Here is a 17,649-nt window from a genome sequence, read left to right as displayed (position 1 = left end):
AAGGGTGCAACTCCTGCTTCTTGATTTGCCGCTGGGCCATTTTGGAAGTTCTTTGCATATTCTTCCCTCAGTCTACAATTCACACAACCACGCCGTAGAGGCAGGGGAAAAATATTGTTAATGTTTTCTTATCTTTGTGTTACTGAGTTCTTAAGATTTAAAATTTCATGTGTATGGCAACGCTATTAAAAGAATCAAACGATGACGATGTGTCTTTTGTTATGTTTTTTTTTTAACTTCTTGAATAATGTGTTGTAATTTCATCTGTATGAAGAATGCCAAATAAACACTGCAACATGTACTGCAAGTTTGCTGTTGAAAGTAGTTTTGTATGACAAAAACAGGAGTTTCACTTGCTTCTTTATTTACATTATGCTCGTCTTCCAGCGTATTCTTACATAGTTTGTCATATATTTAAATTAAATTACAACTGAAATTGAAATCTCATGCTTAAATATGACAGACATCGTGACAGACGTATGACAGTGCTGTGTTCTTATGCAGTTTAAAACCACACACAGAGTTGCTGTATGCTTACAGCTTCATGAACATTGATGTCAAAAACAGAAATGAGGTTCACTGGCTGTAGGACCAGTATTAGTGACACTAGCTGGGAAGTTCTGTGCAGCCAGTGAAGGAAAAGTCAGTAAATGCTGGATGAATTCTTGTCAGCACACCTTTCTGGACAGATGAATAATGTACACTAGCAGAAACCTTGGTCGTAGATTTTCACCAGACGTTTGATGTGGAAAAGTTTTTGCCGAAGTTCCTTACTCTGCTTCTTCTTTGCTTGATACTCAGGCGTCTAGAAAAAACAAAATTTAAACAAATGTATATTTAACAAACTCAATATTGTCAATTGTAGTAGTGTTACAGTGCAGGAATGAGATAGCTAGTTTATCTTATAATCTGGACTGTAAAAAAGCTAACTGCATTTGTCTAATATATGAAAACATAGCTCCCCTTAAAGAGATTAAAAAGTATATAGATGGCCACATTCTGCTTTCAGGTCCTTCTCTGGGTTCCACCCTCCCCTACTGCTAGTTCCTGATGTTCCTGCTTTTCATGTCACTGGTGCTGGTATGAGTCCTGCAGCCACTGCATGCTCTCCAGGGACTATAGAAGTTGACTAAAGTTGCCTTTCCTTAGCTTAGCTAGTTTTTATTTTTACTTTTTTGTAGGTTTCTTATGTGCCTAGCTGGTTTTTGCTTGTTAAACCCGACTGATTTATTGTGACCACAGGGAGCTTGTAGGGGAGAGTTGCCATATTCTTCTCATATTCCCCTTTTTCTCTTGTTTATCTTTGGTTGCTAGGGAGTCGAGGAGTAGGTCTGCTTTTCTGTTGAGTAGCTTCATCAGTCAATGGGTTTTATTTCAAGTTAGGGCCATTTTGGTTGCTGTGTTGGTTTTGTCTCTTCCTAAAATGAACTTCTGCTTCCTTTTATTCACAACCTGACAATAAATCTTTTCAAACCGACCCAAACAGCCTCCTCATGTTTCCCCATCTAGTATTATGTAATTCCCCTTACATCTAGGCCTATTTGGGGATGTAACATGGTCCCCCCAAAGCCCCCAAATTGGGCTGTTAAATCAGAGAACGATGAAATGGCATGTGGGAAGATTTCAGACAAGCAAAGATGGTGAAAAAGTCTTGCCAATTTTGTTTTTATTGATTTCCCTGGTGACTCTAATCCTGCATTTTTTCTGTTTGCGTGACCACTGAAAAAAATTTAGAAAATACCCCTCAGCTCCCTTACTGCAAGACATCAGAAAATAGTCTAGTTTATGGGCTTAATCACCAGCTTCAAGCCCTACTGATTATAAAACAAAGGTCATTTTAAAGAAATGGTCCTCAGCAGAGTTAGAAAGAAGGAGCAACAAGGGGATCCGTGTAACTTATGATAAACAAGTCATTAGCCGACTAGCATGCAGTGTCCCACTTTTTCACCAGCTGCGTTGATTTCAAAATGCTAAGATGACGTTGGAAAAAATGTTCGGTTTGACGCTTCACAACTGATCTTTAATTTAACCAATGAGTGATGACGCAGCAGGCATATCCATCTTTTATATTCAATCTATGATTTTAGGTTAGTGTATGTTTAATTTACTCAGTTTCTCTCTAAAGTGAAGAAACTGCAAACTTTACATTATGACATAACAGATCTTCTTATACTCACACTTTTAAGGAATTTCAGTCGGTTATACTCATCTGCCACACCCTAAAAAAAGAAAAAAGAAAGGTTTTGCTGACTTTATGCTGGGAAATGTCAAATACTTAAACACAAAAGCCACAACCATGACTGGCTGATATATTCTCCTGGCTTTTCCACTCTGTGCACCTTATTCCTGTTTTTCTCTACCTGGTACTTCATGGAGTCTTCTTCCAGTGCGTCCAACTCTCGGCTCAGCTTGTGCATCTTGTCGCTGATGTCATCCAGCTCGCTGCAGAGGATCTTATAGCGCGACAGATCTGAGTCAAAATCCTTCTTGTATCTTCTGCGCTGCTCATCTGAAGTTATCTCTGGGTACATCCTGGAACAGCGTTAATACCAAGACATGAAATCATTGTTACATTAAAACTGTTATTGGGGCAATGGCAGATACAAAGGGGAGCTTTTCATTAGTATCTCCACCAGTATTAAATTAGCTGAACTCCCTTAGAGGCAACTGTGATCCTGACCACTTCTTTCTGATATTGCTGTATTTTACTCTAAAATATTATAAATACTGTGTCATTTCTTTATTAAAGATGTGACTGATTAGATAATTGTTCCTCCTCAGGGTATGATCTTTACTTAATTGTGGGTATAACCAAAGGGGATTTTTAAAAACTGATACCAGTGCTAATTTTTCTTGCTTAGTCAACATCTGCAGTGATATTCAGCATTTTTTTTATTTAATTCAATTCCTTCATAAAAAAAAATTAAGAGACTGTTAAAAGGAAGGAAATGCATCTAAACCAGCACGTAGACTCTTCACTTAGATGTAATGCATATTTTTAACATTATATGAGTAAAAACACATTTTTCTTGTTAAATAAAGAGACGTGTAGTTTTTATGATTTCAGGTTCAAGACTATATTTTGTATTTATTATTTAAACTACTCTGAACACCACTTCTTTTGCTTTGAGTAAATACTTTCTCACATGTTGAACTTTGAGGTTGCAGCAACCTCAGGACATACCTGTAGAGGTAATCTGTGTGGTCCCGGTCCAGCCCGTTGCCGGTGTCTCCCGTGGTGTAACCAGTTTCATACTGCGACTCGATCATCACCTGAGCAGCAGGCATTGGCTCTCTGTCCTTTTTCCGTTCCTTCTTCACGTAATAAGGTGGAGGCCTGATGCTGTCACTCTCATCTGAAGAGCTGCTGGGACAAACTATGGCCCTGCAGTTTTGGTACAAAGGCTCAGCACCATGTGTCTTGCTCTTGTTTGCAGAGAAACTGTGGAAAATCAAGACTTAACTGAAGATCAGGAACAGGGAAACATAACTTATGTGTTTGACACTGTGACGAAAATGTGTCTCTTTTTGCTTTTTGTACTTCATACTTGTTTGGATTTGAAGCCAAACGCGTGTGTGTGTTTTTGTAATGTGACCTATTACTTGAACACAGGCCACACTGGAGAATCTATGCGTCACAGACTCATTTGCTGCAAACATCACCCACCTGTTGGTTTTGTAATTTCCCTCACTGTGGATGCTGACTGCTCCATTGCCGTAGGAGACCGCGCTGGTCTCCGCCCTCAGGTCTGGCGCCGCTCTCTCTGACACAACAACAGTCGGTGCCTGCTGGGTGCTGCGCACTTCTCCAACATGATTCACCTAAGACAACATCCGGACAGTCAAATCATAATCTCCTTATTTACTTTCAGGACCTCTGGTTTGAATAACCTGAAGTCTTTATCTTGGTATTTTCTGAGATAACGCCATATTTAACACGATGATATAAATAATATAATCCTCCAGAGTTGTGAGATGTATTTTTTTTTAAGCCGGAAAGAAATCCTTCGACTGACTCTGTCGCCTAAGTGGAGAAGTGCAGAACTGGAGGGTTCTCCAAACTGCTCAGAAACACTTGGCTGAAAGTCGGCATGTCCCTGCCAGACGCGTTCACATGTAGCCAGACTGATACAAGGGCAGACACAAACGCTAGCCTTGGCCTCAGCATGACTGTGTGACAGCTCTCATATCCATTCAGCCATTAAAGAGAGAGAGAAGCACTCCTCCAGGTTTTCAGGATGAGCTCCCCCTCACCTAAAATAATCTCTTCATTTCTTTCAGCAGCTAACAGAGGCGATTCATTCGAAGGACACACGCGCACAATGCAATTTCCCGGTTCCATCTGATGTGAGATGCATTCTACCAGAGCGTTAACAGTGTGAGAGCGTGTGAACATCAATATCATCAGCAGCGCGCTGAAAAGGCTGAGACTGCGGCGAAGAGTCGCATGTGTTTATCAGACAGATATTTTAACACCTACAGTGTAACAGATGCTGCAACCACTGTCAAAAGAAAACATCCTTATAGGGTACGGAGAATATCAGACACTGGAACTGCATTACGCCTCATTTGATCCACTGTCATATGCATCATTAATGAAGGCTTGTCTGACCTATTTCTGTAACAGGGTGCAGTCACACAGGATAAAGGTCTAGCGAGCTGATGTTTGATAAATGCAGTCAGTGAAATAGATCTTATGAATGTCAGGGTTGCAAGTCAATCCCCCATGTGAGGGTGTGGGGGTGTGTGGGTGGGGAGCACCTAGAGGAAAGCTACAAGGAATTTGATCCACTGCGGCAGACAGGTGCACATTCAGCTGTTATTGTTAAATCCAGACATCAGGATTATTATTAGTAATGGTTCTGATTACTACCTAAATCTGCAGATATTTCTAATTAAATGATTGTGTTGTCTATAAAGGGCTGCCAACTATTAGAATTTAGAAATTTACCCAGGAAAGCTGTTTTTAATGATTGCTTTGACTCACTATTATGGTAATTTGTAAGCCATAGGGTCTGCGACATTATATAAACACTCATCACAATAAAATCTCTCTGTAACCTTGAGATATTTTTCCTTTGGAGGAGGTCTTGTCATCTGTTCGACTCTGGGGTAACTCCTGATGCTGATAAAAAAAAACCCCCATTAATTACGTTTTTTTTTATTCAACATAAGCAACGCACAGTTTTCAGATATCATAACGCATTTTCTTTTAATCTACTTTTCCTATATTCCCTCAATTATCTCCCTTTTCCAGTCATGTAGCACAAAACCGGGGGAAATTACGTCTTAGCCAGGAGTCTAATCTGCAGCAGTGTGTAGCAGCCCCTTCACAGACTGAATCATTTAGTGCCACCACACTCTGTAGGGATTCACACAGCAACACAGAGGCAACTCAACCCTTTTTATTCATTATACATGCCACATACATTATATATGCCTCCCTGCAAGGCAAGCATCTTCAGTGCGATACAAGAGTGCCCCAGAATAGGGCCTGCCTCTTGATGAAGCAACTTGGTACATGCTTTGCGCTGATAGGAAGAATGTAGGCCAAGACTTCACTGAACTTACTGAATACGTTGCTTCCCTTGCCCTAATGAGTCACGGTGGGCCTGATACGTTCATGTCACATGGCTACTTTAATAGATTAATTGCTGCTAAACATCGCATCAGGCTACTGCGAAATAAAAAGAGTACATAGCGTCAAAGCAGCAGGAATAGCTGGTAAATGCTGGACCGCTGATGCTCTCTGAGAAAAGCTCTCAAACCAATTTTTCTTTTCCTTTCATTGACACATGCGTCAATAAAACCACAAAAGAACTAATTCTTTAAATTCCTCAAACCCCACGTCCTTGCTGATGTCATAATCTGAGATGAAGCATACCTGCATCTCTGAGAAATGCAAAGAAGGCAGATTGGACAGTATGTGCAGTATGTTCCCATTAATAAACGTGCTGTGGAGGATGTTTATTAGTGACATGAGAATGAGCCAAATTGCACCTCAAAGTGATGGAGTTGTGCATCAGATGGCATGGTCATTCCAACAGCCTGACCTACCCCCCCCCCCCATCATGGTTGGGATGCAGAGGGAGGAAATCAGTCAAGAAATGCTTATCACAGCTGGCAGCTCCTGCAAGACTGCTGGAAACAATTTTTATGATAACTTAAGGAAGTCGCTTGTCAGAATGAACAGTGCTCAAACCTGTTATCAAAGCAAAGGAGGTTATTTGAGGAATGCTTTGTTCACATTTTTTGCTCCGCACATTCAGTAAAGGTCAGAAGTTTACATGCTCTCATCACGGGCTTGAATGTTATGGTAATTTGGGGCTTTTAGTTCGTTTTTTGAACTGTCCTTTTTGCATGGTGAAATAATTATACAGCATTCATCTTTAATGGCTTTAAAAAAAAAACAAGAAGTTGGTGCACGAGTTTGAATTTATTTTGGATTTTCTCTAATTCCCATACAGGCTGATGGGCAACTTGCTGAGGGACATTTAATCAAATGTTTGTGAGAGTGAGTGTCAATTAAAAGCCCCAAATTACCACGACTGTAAACTGTAATTGTGTTATTTAAATTTTTTGATGTCTTCAGGACTGTTCTACTATACTGTCATGTATAAAAATAATGAAAAACCATTAAATGTGTACAAATTGGTACTATAGTTCAAGCACATGTTTTTTCTGTGGGTAAAATCTTGACAGATGGAACAAAGTGGTGCTGCATGTTAGTCAAGAGCTTCTATTTCTGTCTGTCTCTTTTATCTGTCTCAGCTTTAAGTAGATTTTTTGGTTTCTAAGTCATAATTTATGTAATCTAAATTTAAACAAAAACAAATGTGACAGAAACAACATAGAAATAATGTTTGTAATCTGCATCATATTCACAGCAAAGCACATATCTTATCCCATTGATAAAATCTAAGAAGTCAACCTGCTGTTCAGGGTTATTTCTTTAGATGGATATTGTACTGGTTTCTGTGGGTTTTGGCTGATTATGTGGAGAATAATATCAATTAAAAAATTACTGAATGAGGTGCCGACACCTTTGCTACGTGAGGTTCATTTATTGCCGTCTTTGTTGCTGTATGGTGTAATATATTATGTCATATGTTGTAAATCTGTGAGGTTTGGAACAAAACAACTTAATTTTATTTAGGGACAACTAGTTTAAAAAATGCGTTTACCACAAATTCTTCTGGTTCTAAATGAATCGGTCTGAGACTGTGTGCAAAGTGAAACTTAAAACCTGGCTCTTAACCATAAAGTGAGTTACTTTATGAGCTTCCTGATCAGTTTCATGTCACTAAAAGCTAAAACCTGGACCTTGTAATGCTGTCTGACTGTCATTGTTAAATGGTTTCTATGTGCCTGTTATCACTAGTCTGGTTAATCATCAGTCAGAGTGAAACCTGGGAGTGTCAAGGATAAACACCAGTATTCTTTGATTCAACATCGACAGGTATTGTGACTTTGTGACACTCATTTTTCACTGTCAATGCATGAAAACCTCAACAGTTTGTTTATATAAATGCTGGGAATTCATTGGTGCTGGTATCTGAAAAAAAGCAATTGTGACTGTTTAGGAAGTGATGTCACTGTAAAAAATGAAGTTATACAAAAATAAGTCAACATCTTTTTGTTAATTCACTTTTTTTTTATCCTCAGCTGATAAACATCAGTTCTCCATTTATATGCTGTTTCAAAAATTATAATGAGACTTTACTCACCCAGTCCTGTATATCCTGCCCATCCGATGGCCTGGCCACGGCCTCATCCCAATGGATGTTAGTTTTTCCATGGCGCCAAATCTTGCTGCGGGTTTTGTAGGCGAAGTAAGCAGAAAACGATAAAGCCACCACCACCAGAAGACCCAACACAAACGCCACTGCCTGAGGAAAGAGTGAACTTTGGATGGATGGATGGATGGATGGATGGATGATGATGATGATGGATGGATGGATAGATGATAGATAGATAGATAGATAGATAGATAGATAGATAGATAGATAGATACTTCCTGCTAACCTCCTCAGGGTCCATGTAGCAGTAGTGCTGCAGGTATTGATTGAACAGAGGAAACCCCCCAGGAAAACCGGCCCCCACGCTGCCACTGAGGCTAGGGCTGCCCTGGATGTTCTGACACATCATGAGCATGGGGTTGTACAGCATGCTCTGCGAGCTCTGAGACATCGGGTTCACACCAATAACAAAGATGATGTCAATGATGCCCTAGACGACAAACCGAAAGCAAATCATAATAAATAAGTGATTTGCCAATGCCACAGATTAAAAACACAGAAGTCTCATGTAGTTTCTACTTACACTAAAAATTTGGCTCAAACATTTAATTTAGCATCATTTCTGAACACAAAAGGCTGCAATTCAGTTTCAGGTCAAAACTGACTGATCAGAAGAGGATCCCACTGATCAGCCCACAGAGAACACAGAACCACTGTACTGTGTTCCCCCTCTGAGTGGGGTCCTTCTGCATGGAGTCAGCATGTTATCCTGTATCTGTGCGGGTTCTCTTTGGCTACTCTGGCTTCTTCCTACTATTCAAAGATATGCAGCATGTTAGGTTAGTTGGTGATTTTAATCTAGCCGAAGGTGTGCAAGTCAATTAAATGGTTGTCTGTTTCTCATATGCTGTCCCTGCGATAGACTGGTGACCTGTCCAGGGTGTATCCTGTTAGGACAACTGCTCTTGAAAAGCAGAAGAAGAATGAATGGATGGATGGATGAATGGATGGGTGATGAGTGCTGATCGAAGGGATTTGATGAAAATGAACAACTGAATATATTTGTGACTTGCTTTGTTTGTTGGGTGAGACAGACTCACCTGAAGGACAGCTAAGATGATATCACAGATGAACACAGTGAGGTAAAACCTGCATGTCCGTATGCTCCGTGACCGTGAGAAACTCGCCACCAAGAACCCCAGTGACACCAGGAAGTTGATGGCGCCCATGGAAATCATCGCTGCCTTGGCAGACTGAGGCGTCATGTAGGATCCGCCATAGCCGTAGCTACCTCCATAATATCCTGACCCCAACCCTCCAACATTTCCAGCATCAACAACACCATATCCCCCATACCCAAATCTGTTCATGTCCCACACCAAAGTTGACGCTACTAAGGCGAAGATGAGGAAACACATGAGCACCGTGGCTCCTTGGAAGGTCTTGACAAAACCAGGAGGTGAGAACCAGCGGTAGAAGTGTTGAGGCTTCCCCTCCATGTAGTAAGACTCTGGTGGGACATCGTAGGTATAGGGGACATTCTGGCTTCGAGGGGATTGGACACTCCTTGGGGGATACAAGCTGTGGGAGGTAGTGCTGTAGGGTGGGCTGTACACAGGGGGGCTATCATAGTACCGAGGCTCATACATGGTTTACTGGATAATGCTCCAATTTCACCTGGAAGAGGGGTGAAAATGAGACAGAATTAATGCAAGGGTAAATGCTTTGAGCCTATATAGATATCAGCACTATAACATAACGCATTTAATAGCAGATTTTATTACGCTAAGTATTTTAATTCAATTTTTTATAGTGTAAATTCTTCAGTGGGATGCTTTGATGAGCAAAATGACTTTCAAAATCTAAAATATGAATTCACTTCCAACGCATTTTCCCTGTCCCTTTAAGCCCTAATTAAGTGTAGCTACGTTTTAGTTATAAGCACCTTTTTCAGCTCACCAGCATGCAGCACTCTCACCTCAGCCCGTCCCTGAACCCTTTCTAGTGTAGCTGACCCACACTTCATCACTCCAATGAGCTCAAACCCAGCACGCTTCAATTATTCAGACACACAGCAGATAAGAGGTGAGCCGGAGCAGCCATGCGTGGTGTTTTCAGCAGTGGAGAGCCACAGACATAGCCCCTGTTCTGCATGTTACCTGTGCGCACCTGCTGATTGTCAGCACCACTTAGGGAGGGGTGAAGATACAACTTAAACCCCCCAAATTGAACTTTTTCTGTTTGATTTAAACCCGTGAAATAACGAACTCGTGTACTCCTCTGTTACTGCAACTGTGTGCTAATTGTGCATAACTGAACATCTCTACATTAAAATTGGCTCATTCCACTTCAGCCCAGAAAAAAACACTTCTGTCCACTGTCATAACGTGTTTAAAATATGAGCATTTTACTTGGTCGTAAAATATTTTAAACTCATTTGTTAATGCTCGGAGGTTTTCTTTTAATCAATCAGCATCATCAGCGAGGTTAGACGGTCAATAATAATTTAAAAAATTCTCTTTAAATGTAAAAAACTTCAGAGAGGAATCAACAAGGACATATGAGTTACGCAACTTACCCAAGCGCCGTGAAAAACTCATAAACTTTACACCGATCCAGGTTCAGCTGCTTAAACCGCGTCGTTCATGACTCCTGTCCACCACCACACCGTCCGCTTTATATCCCATCAACGATCGTTAACTTCGCCTTTATTTTACTGGATGGATAGTTTCTCCTAACAAAACAATGAAAGTTTCGAAAGCTTCACCCACACTCTCCGGAGCTACCGAGCGTCTCAGCAGGGGCATCGTTCACCCGCTAACGACCTGCTTCACCCACGTGCTCGTGACAGTTTATACCCAGGCTCCTGCTACATTCAAATTGCAGTTTACAACCTCCAACCTAAGTATAACCTACTGATATTCAGCCCAGTCCACGCATTAGACCGAAACCTTTTTGACAAATCTTTTGATAAGTTCTAATATAAGTACAATTCATGTGATCTATGATTCATACTTTATACAATGCAGAGTGATACTTAACTACAAAACATAACAATAAGTGCATAACTGCTTTTGCCAGACAGGCTGGTCTGAGTATTTCAGACCTTCAAAACCTTGAAGGTGATTGGTTACAGCAGCAGAAGACCACACCGGGTGCCACTACTGTCAGCTAAAAACAGGAAACTGATGCTACAATTCACACAAGCTCACCAATACTGGACAAAAGAAGACTGGAAAAACACTGCCTGGGTTGATGAGTCTTGATTTACTACCTTACTGCCTACCTGAGTATTGTTGCTGACCATCTCCATCCGTTTATGACCACAGTGTACCCATCTTCTGATGGCTGCTTCCAGCAGCATAACACAAAACTCAAATAATCTCAAACCGATTTCTTGAACATAGCATTAAGTTGGCTATACTCAAATGGCCTCTAGTCACCAGATCTCAATCCAGCAGAGCAGCTTTGGGATGTGTAGAGTAACATCACAGATGTGCAGCTTCCAAATCTGCAGCAAATATGTGATGGTATCATGTCAATATGGACCAAAATGTCAGAGGAATGTTTCAAGCACCTTGTTGAATCTATGCTAATTAACTATTAAGGCAGGCCTTAAGTCCAAAGTAGTTGAGTCTGGTACAACTAATAACTTGTGTAACTAATAACATGGCCAGTGACTATAAATCTGTTCTAATGGGTGTATATGACAAGAGAAAGGCTCAACAGGTGGTTTTGTTTGTTGTTTTGTTTGTTGTTCTTGTTGTTGTTGTTTTAATAGAAATACCACAGCGGCTGATTTCATAGATAATATCTCTACATTGTGTATTCTATGAGTGCCTGTGGCAGAGTCTACTGAGAACAAGAATGATATTTCTGAGCCGAGTTACTTTACAATACAATTTGGAGAAATTATGCTGCATTTTCCTATTTAACATTTTAAATCAGAGAAACTATGAAATCTCCAAAATATATTAAAATCATTAGATTAAAAATTATTGCCAGTTTCCAAGTTCTGTTAATTTGGCACCTGCAGTTTTTTAACTGAGAACTTGCTTTCGCTGTGATGCCCAAAGAAGAAAAGTGAAAAGTAAAGAAATAACAGCATAAAATTAATATAGTTGTAAAAAAATATTACAGAAAGATATATAACAATCCTTTAACTTTATTTTATTTCTACATCAAGCATGTGAACGTTGCTCGGCCTTCACAGAAATGACAAGAAAGTGTTTAGAAACACAAAACCGTCAAGTCAAAGCTCTACAGAAGAAGCATCTCTTATAATGTTGTAGCCCAAGGAATATAATCATGTCACAAACCAGAATTTGTGTAAACATTGATCTAATTGTACATGAAAATACAATGATGCGCAACAATCAGACTTTTCCAGAAGGAAGAATGTTGTCTGTCACACAAAGAAGCAGACATTTTAAAAAGTGTTTTTATTTCATCAGTTCATCAGTTGCTGTGGACACTTGTTTCTGATCTTCTTCATGTCTGATCATCTGCCATGGTCTCCTGGTCATAATCACGGATTCTGTTTTTAATGTGGCTCAATTTGGCTTTCAAGTAGTCACAGCGTTCCTTTTTCTCTAGGAAAGTAGGGTCCTGCGAAACATGCACACAACAGTCTGCTGATTAATGCCTGAAAGCTCTATTTCCAACCTTTCTTACTGATTCATTCTGTAATTGATCTGTGTTAAACATGATTTTTCAGAATTATTTGCATCAGTAGAAAATTACCGAATAAAAGCTACTATTACCTGGGCAGAACACAGAACTCTAATACCTCTATGGTTAAATTTGAAAATTGCTACGATTGATTTCAGAGTGAGCAGCTGTAGAAATCGCGGTTTATACTGTCATTAAAAAAACATAGAAAAAAAGGTAAAAAAAAAAAAATTGTCACTTACATTCCTTTTCTGGTGATACTTCTTTACAATACTTTGAATCCTGCGTTGGTCCTATATGAATAACAAAGTAATTAATTCCCATATAAAAAAGGAAAACCGATGGGAGGTCGGTATGAATCTCACCTCTTTGCTACTTGTCTCTCGGGGGAGTCGCTCCATCATGAGATCCAGCTCCCTGAACTTACTCAGAGTAGCACTGATGTCTCTGTGAAGGTCTTTGTATTCCTGATACTGATCATTGAAAACTGCTTTGTACTTTTCCCTTTCCTCCACACAGCTGATCTCTGGATACTTGCTACAGAAAGGAGACACACAGTAAAACTGATTCTCTGTATGTTTCGAACTAATGGTGTGATTCAACATATAAATGTTAACTTACATGATGTAGTCTGCAATGATGTGCACTTTGGGGTTCAGATTGACTGGATTCTTTTGGACGTCATGTAGGAGATTATCCCGATTGTTATAATCTTTACTCAGCGCTTTGCCAGCTTCATCATCCCTGAATGATATGCGTTTTGTTGTTACCGGTTTGAGTGGGATGGACTGTTGAAACTCCTCCTGAGGCTGAAGGTAAAAGAAAAACATCATTTGGCAAATACAAAACAAATGAACAAGATGTTCACAACACTATACTGGCATGTGCCATCATTACATGAAGGCTTTTATTTTGAAAAATAAAGATGCATTTCTTTAATGGAACTATTATGTTCACATCTGGCTTCTCATCCTTTCTTATTTGATATTACTATACATATTATCCCAACACGCCATTACAGAATACTATAGAGACATGTTTACTGCACAGGTTATGTGGTGATCTGCACTCACAGTAATATGGTTGTTTTGTTAGCCTACAGTGGCCCAGATGTTGTTGTCAACAGCTGGAAAGGCCATGCATTGAAAACTAATTTGCTTCATTCTTGTTTTATGCTTCAAATATTTGCTGTGGGTTATTCATGGGATATATTTTGCTAAACCTCCAATCATCTGTGTATCTGATATTTCTATTTAGCTCTATCAAACCTGCAACGTCACAGACCAGGCAGCCCTCTTAGACCTGTTTATTTGCCAGTGGGGAAATGATACGGTCATGGGAGCAGTGCTGATGTTATTTTATCATTATCAGTATTGTTACTGGAACAAAGTAGCTGTCACGATCCTGGGTCTTTTGACCCAGCGTTTTGCGTTTTAGTTTATTTTGATGTTTATAGTGTATGTTTAAAGTTCATTAGGTTGGCGAAGTTCATTTGTTTATTAGATTCCCTTTGTGTTTTGTACCCTTGTATTTAAGTTTCCCTCTCCCTTCATGTGTTTCATGCTGCGTGTCTTTTGTTGTCAAGTTTGTATTGTCATGTCTGCGTCTCATGTTTCCTGTTTTATGTTGAAGGTCTGTGTCCTATGTCAGTATAGTCAGCTTTGCTTCCTTTGTCTGGTTATGTCAGATTAGTGTCAGCTGTTTCCCCATGTGTTTCCACTTCCCCTAATCACCCTTGTGTCTGTTTAGTCTGTGTGTTCTGTTCATTTATTGTCAGGTCGTCTGTTGTTCCACGTCATGTTTCCAGGATTTTTCCATGTTCAAGGTTTTGGTCTTTGTTTTTTGTTTAGCAGTTAATTTTCCCAGTTTAGTTCTAGTTATTTTTTTTTCCTGTGTGCCTCTGCCTTTTGTTTTTGTACTTTTTTTTTTTTTTTTTTAAATCAGCCATATTAAACGACTTGCTTTTTGTTAATATTCAAGTTTTGTTCCCTGTTCCTTGGAGTCTGCGTTTTGGGTCCTTTTTGTCAGTCCACACCGTCTGCCTCTGCCAGACTGTGACAGTAGTTGCCCTTGTGCCAAAGATGCAGGTGATAGCTACATTTGCAGGTGCAACTCTGTTCTTTAAAATTCTAAAATACTGCCACACAAGAAATGAGCTAAATATTAACCAACTTTAACAGAAAAAACTGTAATGATGAGCAATTTAAAGGTGGGTTTCCACTATATTAGCCTTTCACAGAGAATTTAACTGTACTGTATTCATGAGGATACCTTCATATATGCATCTTTGAAATGTATTTCAGTCATTCTTCAGATTTAGAAGACCTGATCTTGTATTTCATATTTGTTTACAGAGGAGTAAAAATCTGTACCTGGTTCTCAAAGTACTGCCTCTCTCTACGTGCAGCTTCATGCCTCCACATCTTCAGACATACCAGGAAGCTTCCTAGATACAGGGCCATGTTGATGAAGATGAAAGCTGTTCCTGCCATCTGGCCACCATCAACCCGACACAGATTCGCGACGATGGGGTTAATACCTATTGTTGTGTAGCATAGCCCCCCGCGATTCAAGTCGTTCAGGTAAACTATCCCTGCTGCCATGTAGAACAGGAAAAGAGCCACGTTGATGAAGGCCTCTGTCAGGGGCCACCACGAGGAGTCGAGAAGTATAGTGCGATAGTACATTGTCATTCCCACCACCAGGAGACACAGAGTAAGGATCCATGAGATTCCAGCTACAGCTAGAATGAAAGGAGTCATAGGACCTCTGTAGCTGTACCCAGACAGGCCCATCCCATTGTTGTATACACCGTTATAGAGTCCGTAGCTGTTGGACCATTCACTGTCTTTCTGAATGTAAGCAATGACACACGCAAAAACCATTCCTCCAAATAGGAGCTGAAGTCCAGCTAGAAGCCTGAGCAATCCCGGCCATGATTTCAAATAAGAGTACTTCTGCTTGTAGACCTCCACCTTCTCAGCGTAATACTCTGCAGGGTGGATGCTGGACAGTAGCGACTCCTCTACTGGGACGTGACCAAAGAGACCGTCAGTGGGACTCTCTCTTATCAAAGGCTTATGTGAGCTGTGACTGGAGCTTCCCAGAGATTCATTCCAGTTCCGACGCTCCACCAAGGGACTTACAGGGGGGCTCACTCTGGTCCCATTGGGTAGGATCTGGATACCAGTTGTGCTGGCTTCAGAGTCGCTTTCTTTTGTCCATTTTTTGCCCCATGACTGAGGGATGAGGGATTTCAATCTGTCTTTCAGGCTTCCTTTTTTTTCCTTCTCTTGCTCAGCATAAGGTGGAGAACTGGATGTGCGACCTGTGGAGGTCGCATCATCCTCACCATCATCGGTGATATTATCCGGTGTGTGAGTAACCCATACAGCAACTGGTGGATCTTTAATGGTGGAGGACCCGACCACACCCTCCTGGTCTTGTTTCTTGAATGATTTCATGCTGTGGGCTGATTTTGGGAATTCATTGGAAAAATCGCAGAATCTTTACCACGGCAAGACAAAGAGAAGCTGTGGGAAAGAGAAAGAATAGTAGCATTCTACAAATAACATTCAAACATCTGTATATCAGTTTATTAGGGTAAAAATGAAGCTATATATGTGTATAAATACATATATACATACACATATATGTATACACATATATGTGTATGTATATATCTATCTATCTATCTATAGATAGATAATCATTTGTGGGTTTCTACTACTGAATTAAAATTTACAGGATATAGTTAAAAATAAAAACCTTCCCGATAAACACAAATGTCAGATTCTTATACAGTGAGGTATCTTATGCATAGACCTCCTCAACCAGTTGCAAATATATGGTGACACAATATCTCTATATTGAATGGAAAATGAAGGAAAGCCTCGATTCAAGATTTCTAAAAGACAGTTGTGTTAGTGGAAAGCCATTAGTCACACCATGTCAAACAGCATGACACATACACCACAAACTGCTGGAATACAGCAACTCCAAAAAAGACCCCAACATGACTCCAGTGCTGCTTGGGCTTTGCTAATTACAGAGGACTTGTGTGAGTTGTGACTCACACAATGCCGCGGCTCCGTGTACTTCACTACTGTCGTGATACTATCGCTGAATTTTAAAAAACGGGACACCTGATTCTACATTTGTTTTTCAAATGTCAAATCCAACAGCTTACCTTGACCCCAACTCTCTGGTAACGTAGAGATGGCACTATCTCATGGGATTTTTGAGCCGCAACTGTCCAGCAGGCCCACACAGTTCACTCTCTTCAATCTCTCGGGTGACTCACTCCTGGTTTAGCACACACAGGGAGATTGGCTAATGTGTGTGGACAAAAGAGGTGGTACTAAAAGCTTAAACATTAAACCTGAACCGCCCCTGCGCTGGTGCTGACTGGCACTGCTAGGTTAATCTGTGGGAGAGAGAGTGGCTGAAACTGTTGACATTCATGGAGTGCATGATGTTGGCGCTTTGCTGATAAAAATAGGTTAAAAGAGTGGGGGGAAAAGTGCACAATCTAGTAATTAATACTGGATCAGGGACTCCTGGGTACACACAAAAGTTCATCATGTCAGCAGTTCTTAAAGCATTACGCATATCACTTAAGACTATCAGCAACAGGAGTTTGTCCATGAGATTTCACTTTTCTTTTTAGAGATGAGAAAGTGTTTGATAAGAGACCCATATTATCAATTACATCTCGTATCTTGCATTGGTATAATACTGCTTTATCATCCCATCATTTATGAATTATTCATTCTCATCTCAGCTGTGACTTTGTGTTAGACTGGGAGCTGGGTATTTGGCACTAGAGGGCAGCAGGCTCCCATGCTTCTCCTGCTCTGAGTTTGGTTTGTCTCTTTATCCCATTTAATGTGGCTATCTTTCCCAGTTACCTTTTCAGTGTTGCACTGAGTGTATTCAGACGTGGCCCTGTGAATAATGGCTACAATCTGCGTTTTAAGATTAGTCATGTCCTCTGAGCTAAATTCATAAAATACATTTAGTTGTAGATGAAACTGCCGGCTTTGATGATGACGTCTCTAAAGTGTTACTGGAACACTTCCCATAAGCAATGACATTGTGATACATGTCTTTTTATGTATCATTTAACCCTCCACAGCTGATTCCAGGAATCATTCCTGCTGTATAGCGTGGCATCACTCGGTGCCAGCGATTGTTCCAAAACAGATTTTCATGTAGAGAAAGCTCGGGGCAAGGACAT

The 17,649-nt window shown here is 40.3% G+C and overlaps 2 protein-coding genes across 2 annotated transcripts; both read right to left on the bottom strand.

The window, feature by feature from the left end:
* Nucleotides 1–312: 312 nt before the first annotated feature.
* zgc:154006 (uncharacterized protein LOC563016 homolog) lies at nucleotides 313–10,693 on the bottom strand. Its single transcript, XM_040022113.1, has 9 exons — nucleotides 10,318–10,693; nucleotides 8,840–9,416; nucleotides 8,026–8,229; nucleotides 7,728–7,889; nucleotides 3,668–3,822; nucleotides 3,185–3,442; nucleotides 2,361–2,532; nucleotides 2,178–2,219; nucleotides 313–805 (listed from the first exon to the last, which is right to left on the bottom strand). The coding sequence occupies exons 2-9, from the start codon at nucleotides 9,386–9,388 to the stop codon at nucleotides 704–706; spliced, it is 1,644 nt and encodes a 547-aa protein (XP_039878047.1). The 5' UTR covers nucleotides 9,389–9,416; nucleotides 10,318–10,693; the 3' UTR covers nucleotides 313–703.
* A 469-nt stretch (nucleotides 10,694–11,162) lies between these two features.
* Nucleotides 11,163–17,075, bottom strand: ocel1 (occludin/ELL domain containing 1). Its single transcript, XM_040022111.1, has 6 exons — nucleotides 16,600–17,075; nucleotides 14,783–15,943; nucleotides 13,032–13,219; nucleotides 12,776–12,947; nucleotides 12,653–12,703; nucleotides 11,163–12,347 (listed from the first exon to the last, which is right to left on the bottom strand). Exons 2-6 carry the CDS (start codon nucleotides 15,872–15,874, stop codon nucleotides 12,231–12,233), a joined length of 1,620 nt encoding a protein of 539 aa, XP_039878045.1. The 5' UTR covers nucleotides 15,875–15,943; nucleotides 16,600–17,075; the 3' UTR covers nucleotides 11,163–12,230.
* Nucleotides 17,076–17,649: the final 574 nt, after the last annotated feature.

This window comes from Simochromis diagramma, unplaced genomic scaffold, assembly GCF_900408965.1.
Source record: "Simochromis diagramma unplaced genomic scaffold, fSimDia1.1 OVJJ01000205.1, whole genome shotgun sequence".
Classification (NCBI taxonomy): Eukaryota; Metazoa; Chordata; class Actinopteri; order Cichliformes; family Cichlidae; genus Simochromis; species Simochromis diagramma.
This window is presented reverse-complemented; position numbering and strand designations above follow the sequence as displayed.

Bases quoted from the DNA above. Each gene is read 5' to 3' on its own strand.
- zgc:154006 (XM_040022113.1), bottom strand. From the start codon at position 9,388: ATGTATGAGCCTCGGTACTATGATAGCCCCCCTGTGTACAGCCCACCC. The intron at 3,443-3,667 runs GTGGGTGATGTT...GATTTTCCACAG, and splicing joins GGAAATTACAAAACCAACAG to TTTCTCTGCAAACAAGAGCA. The intron at 2,533-3,184 runs GTATGTCCTGAG...ACGCTGTTCCAG, and splicing joins CACACAGATTACCTCTACAG to GATGTACCCAGAGATAACTT.
- ocel1 (XM_040022111.1), bottom strand. From the start codon at position 15,874: ATGAAATCATTCAAGAAACAAGACCAGGAGGGTGTGGTCGGGTCCTCC. The intron at 13,220-14,782 runs GTACAGATTTTT...TTTTACCTTCAG, and splicing joins GGCAGTACTTTGAGAACCAG to CCTCAGGAGGAGTTTCAACA. The intron at 12,704-12,775 runs GTGAGATTCATA...TTATTCATATAG, and splicing joins GAGAGACAAGTAGCAAAGAG to GACCAACGCAGGATTCAAAG.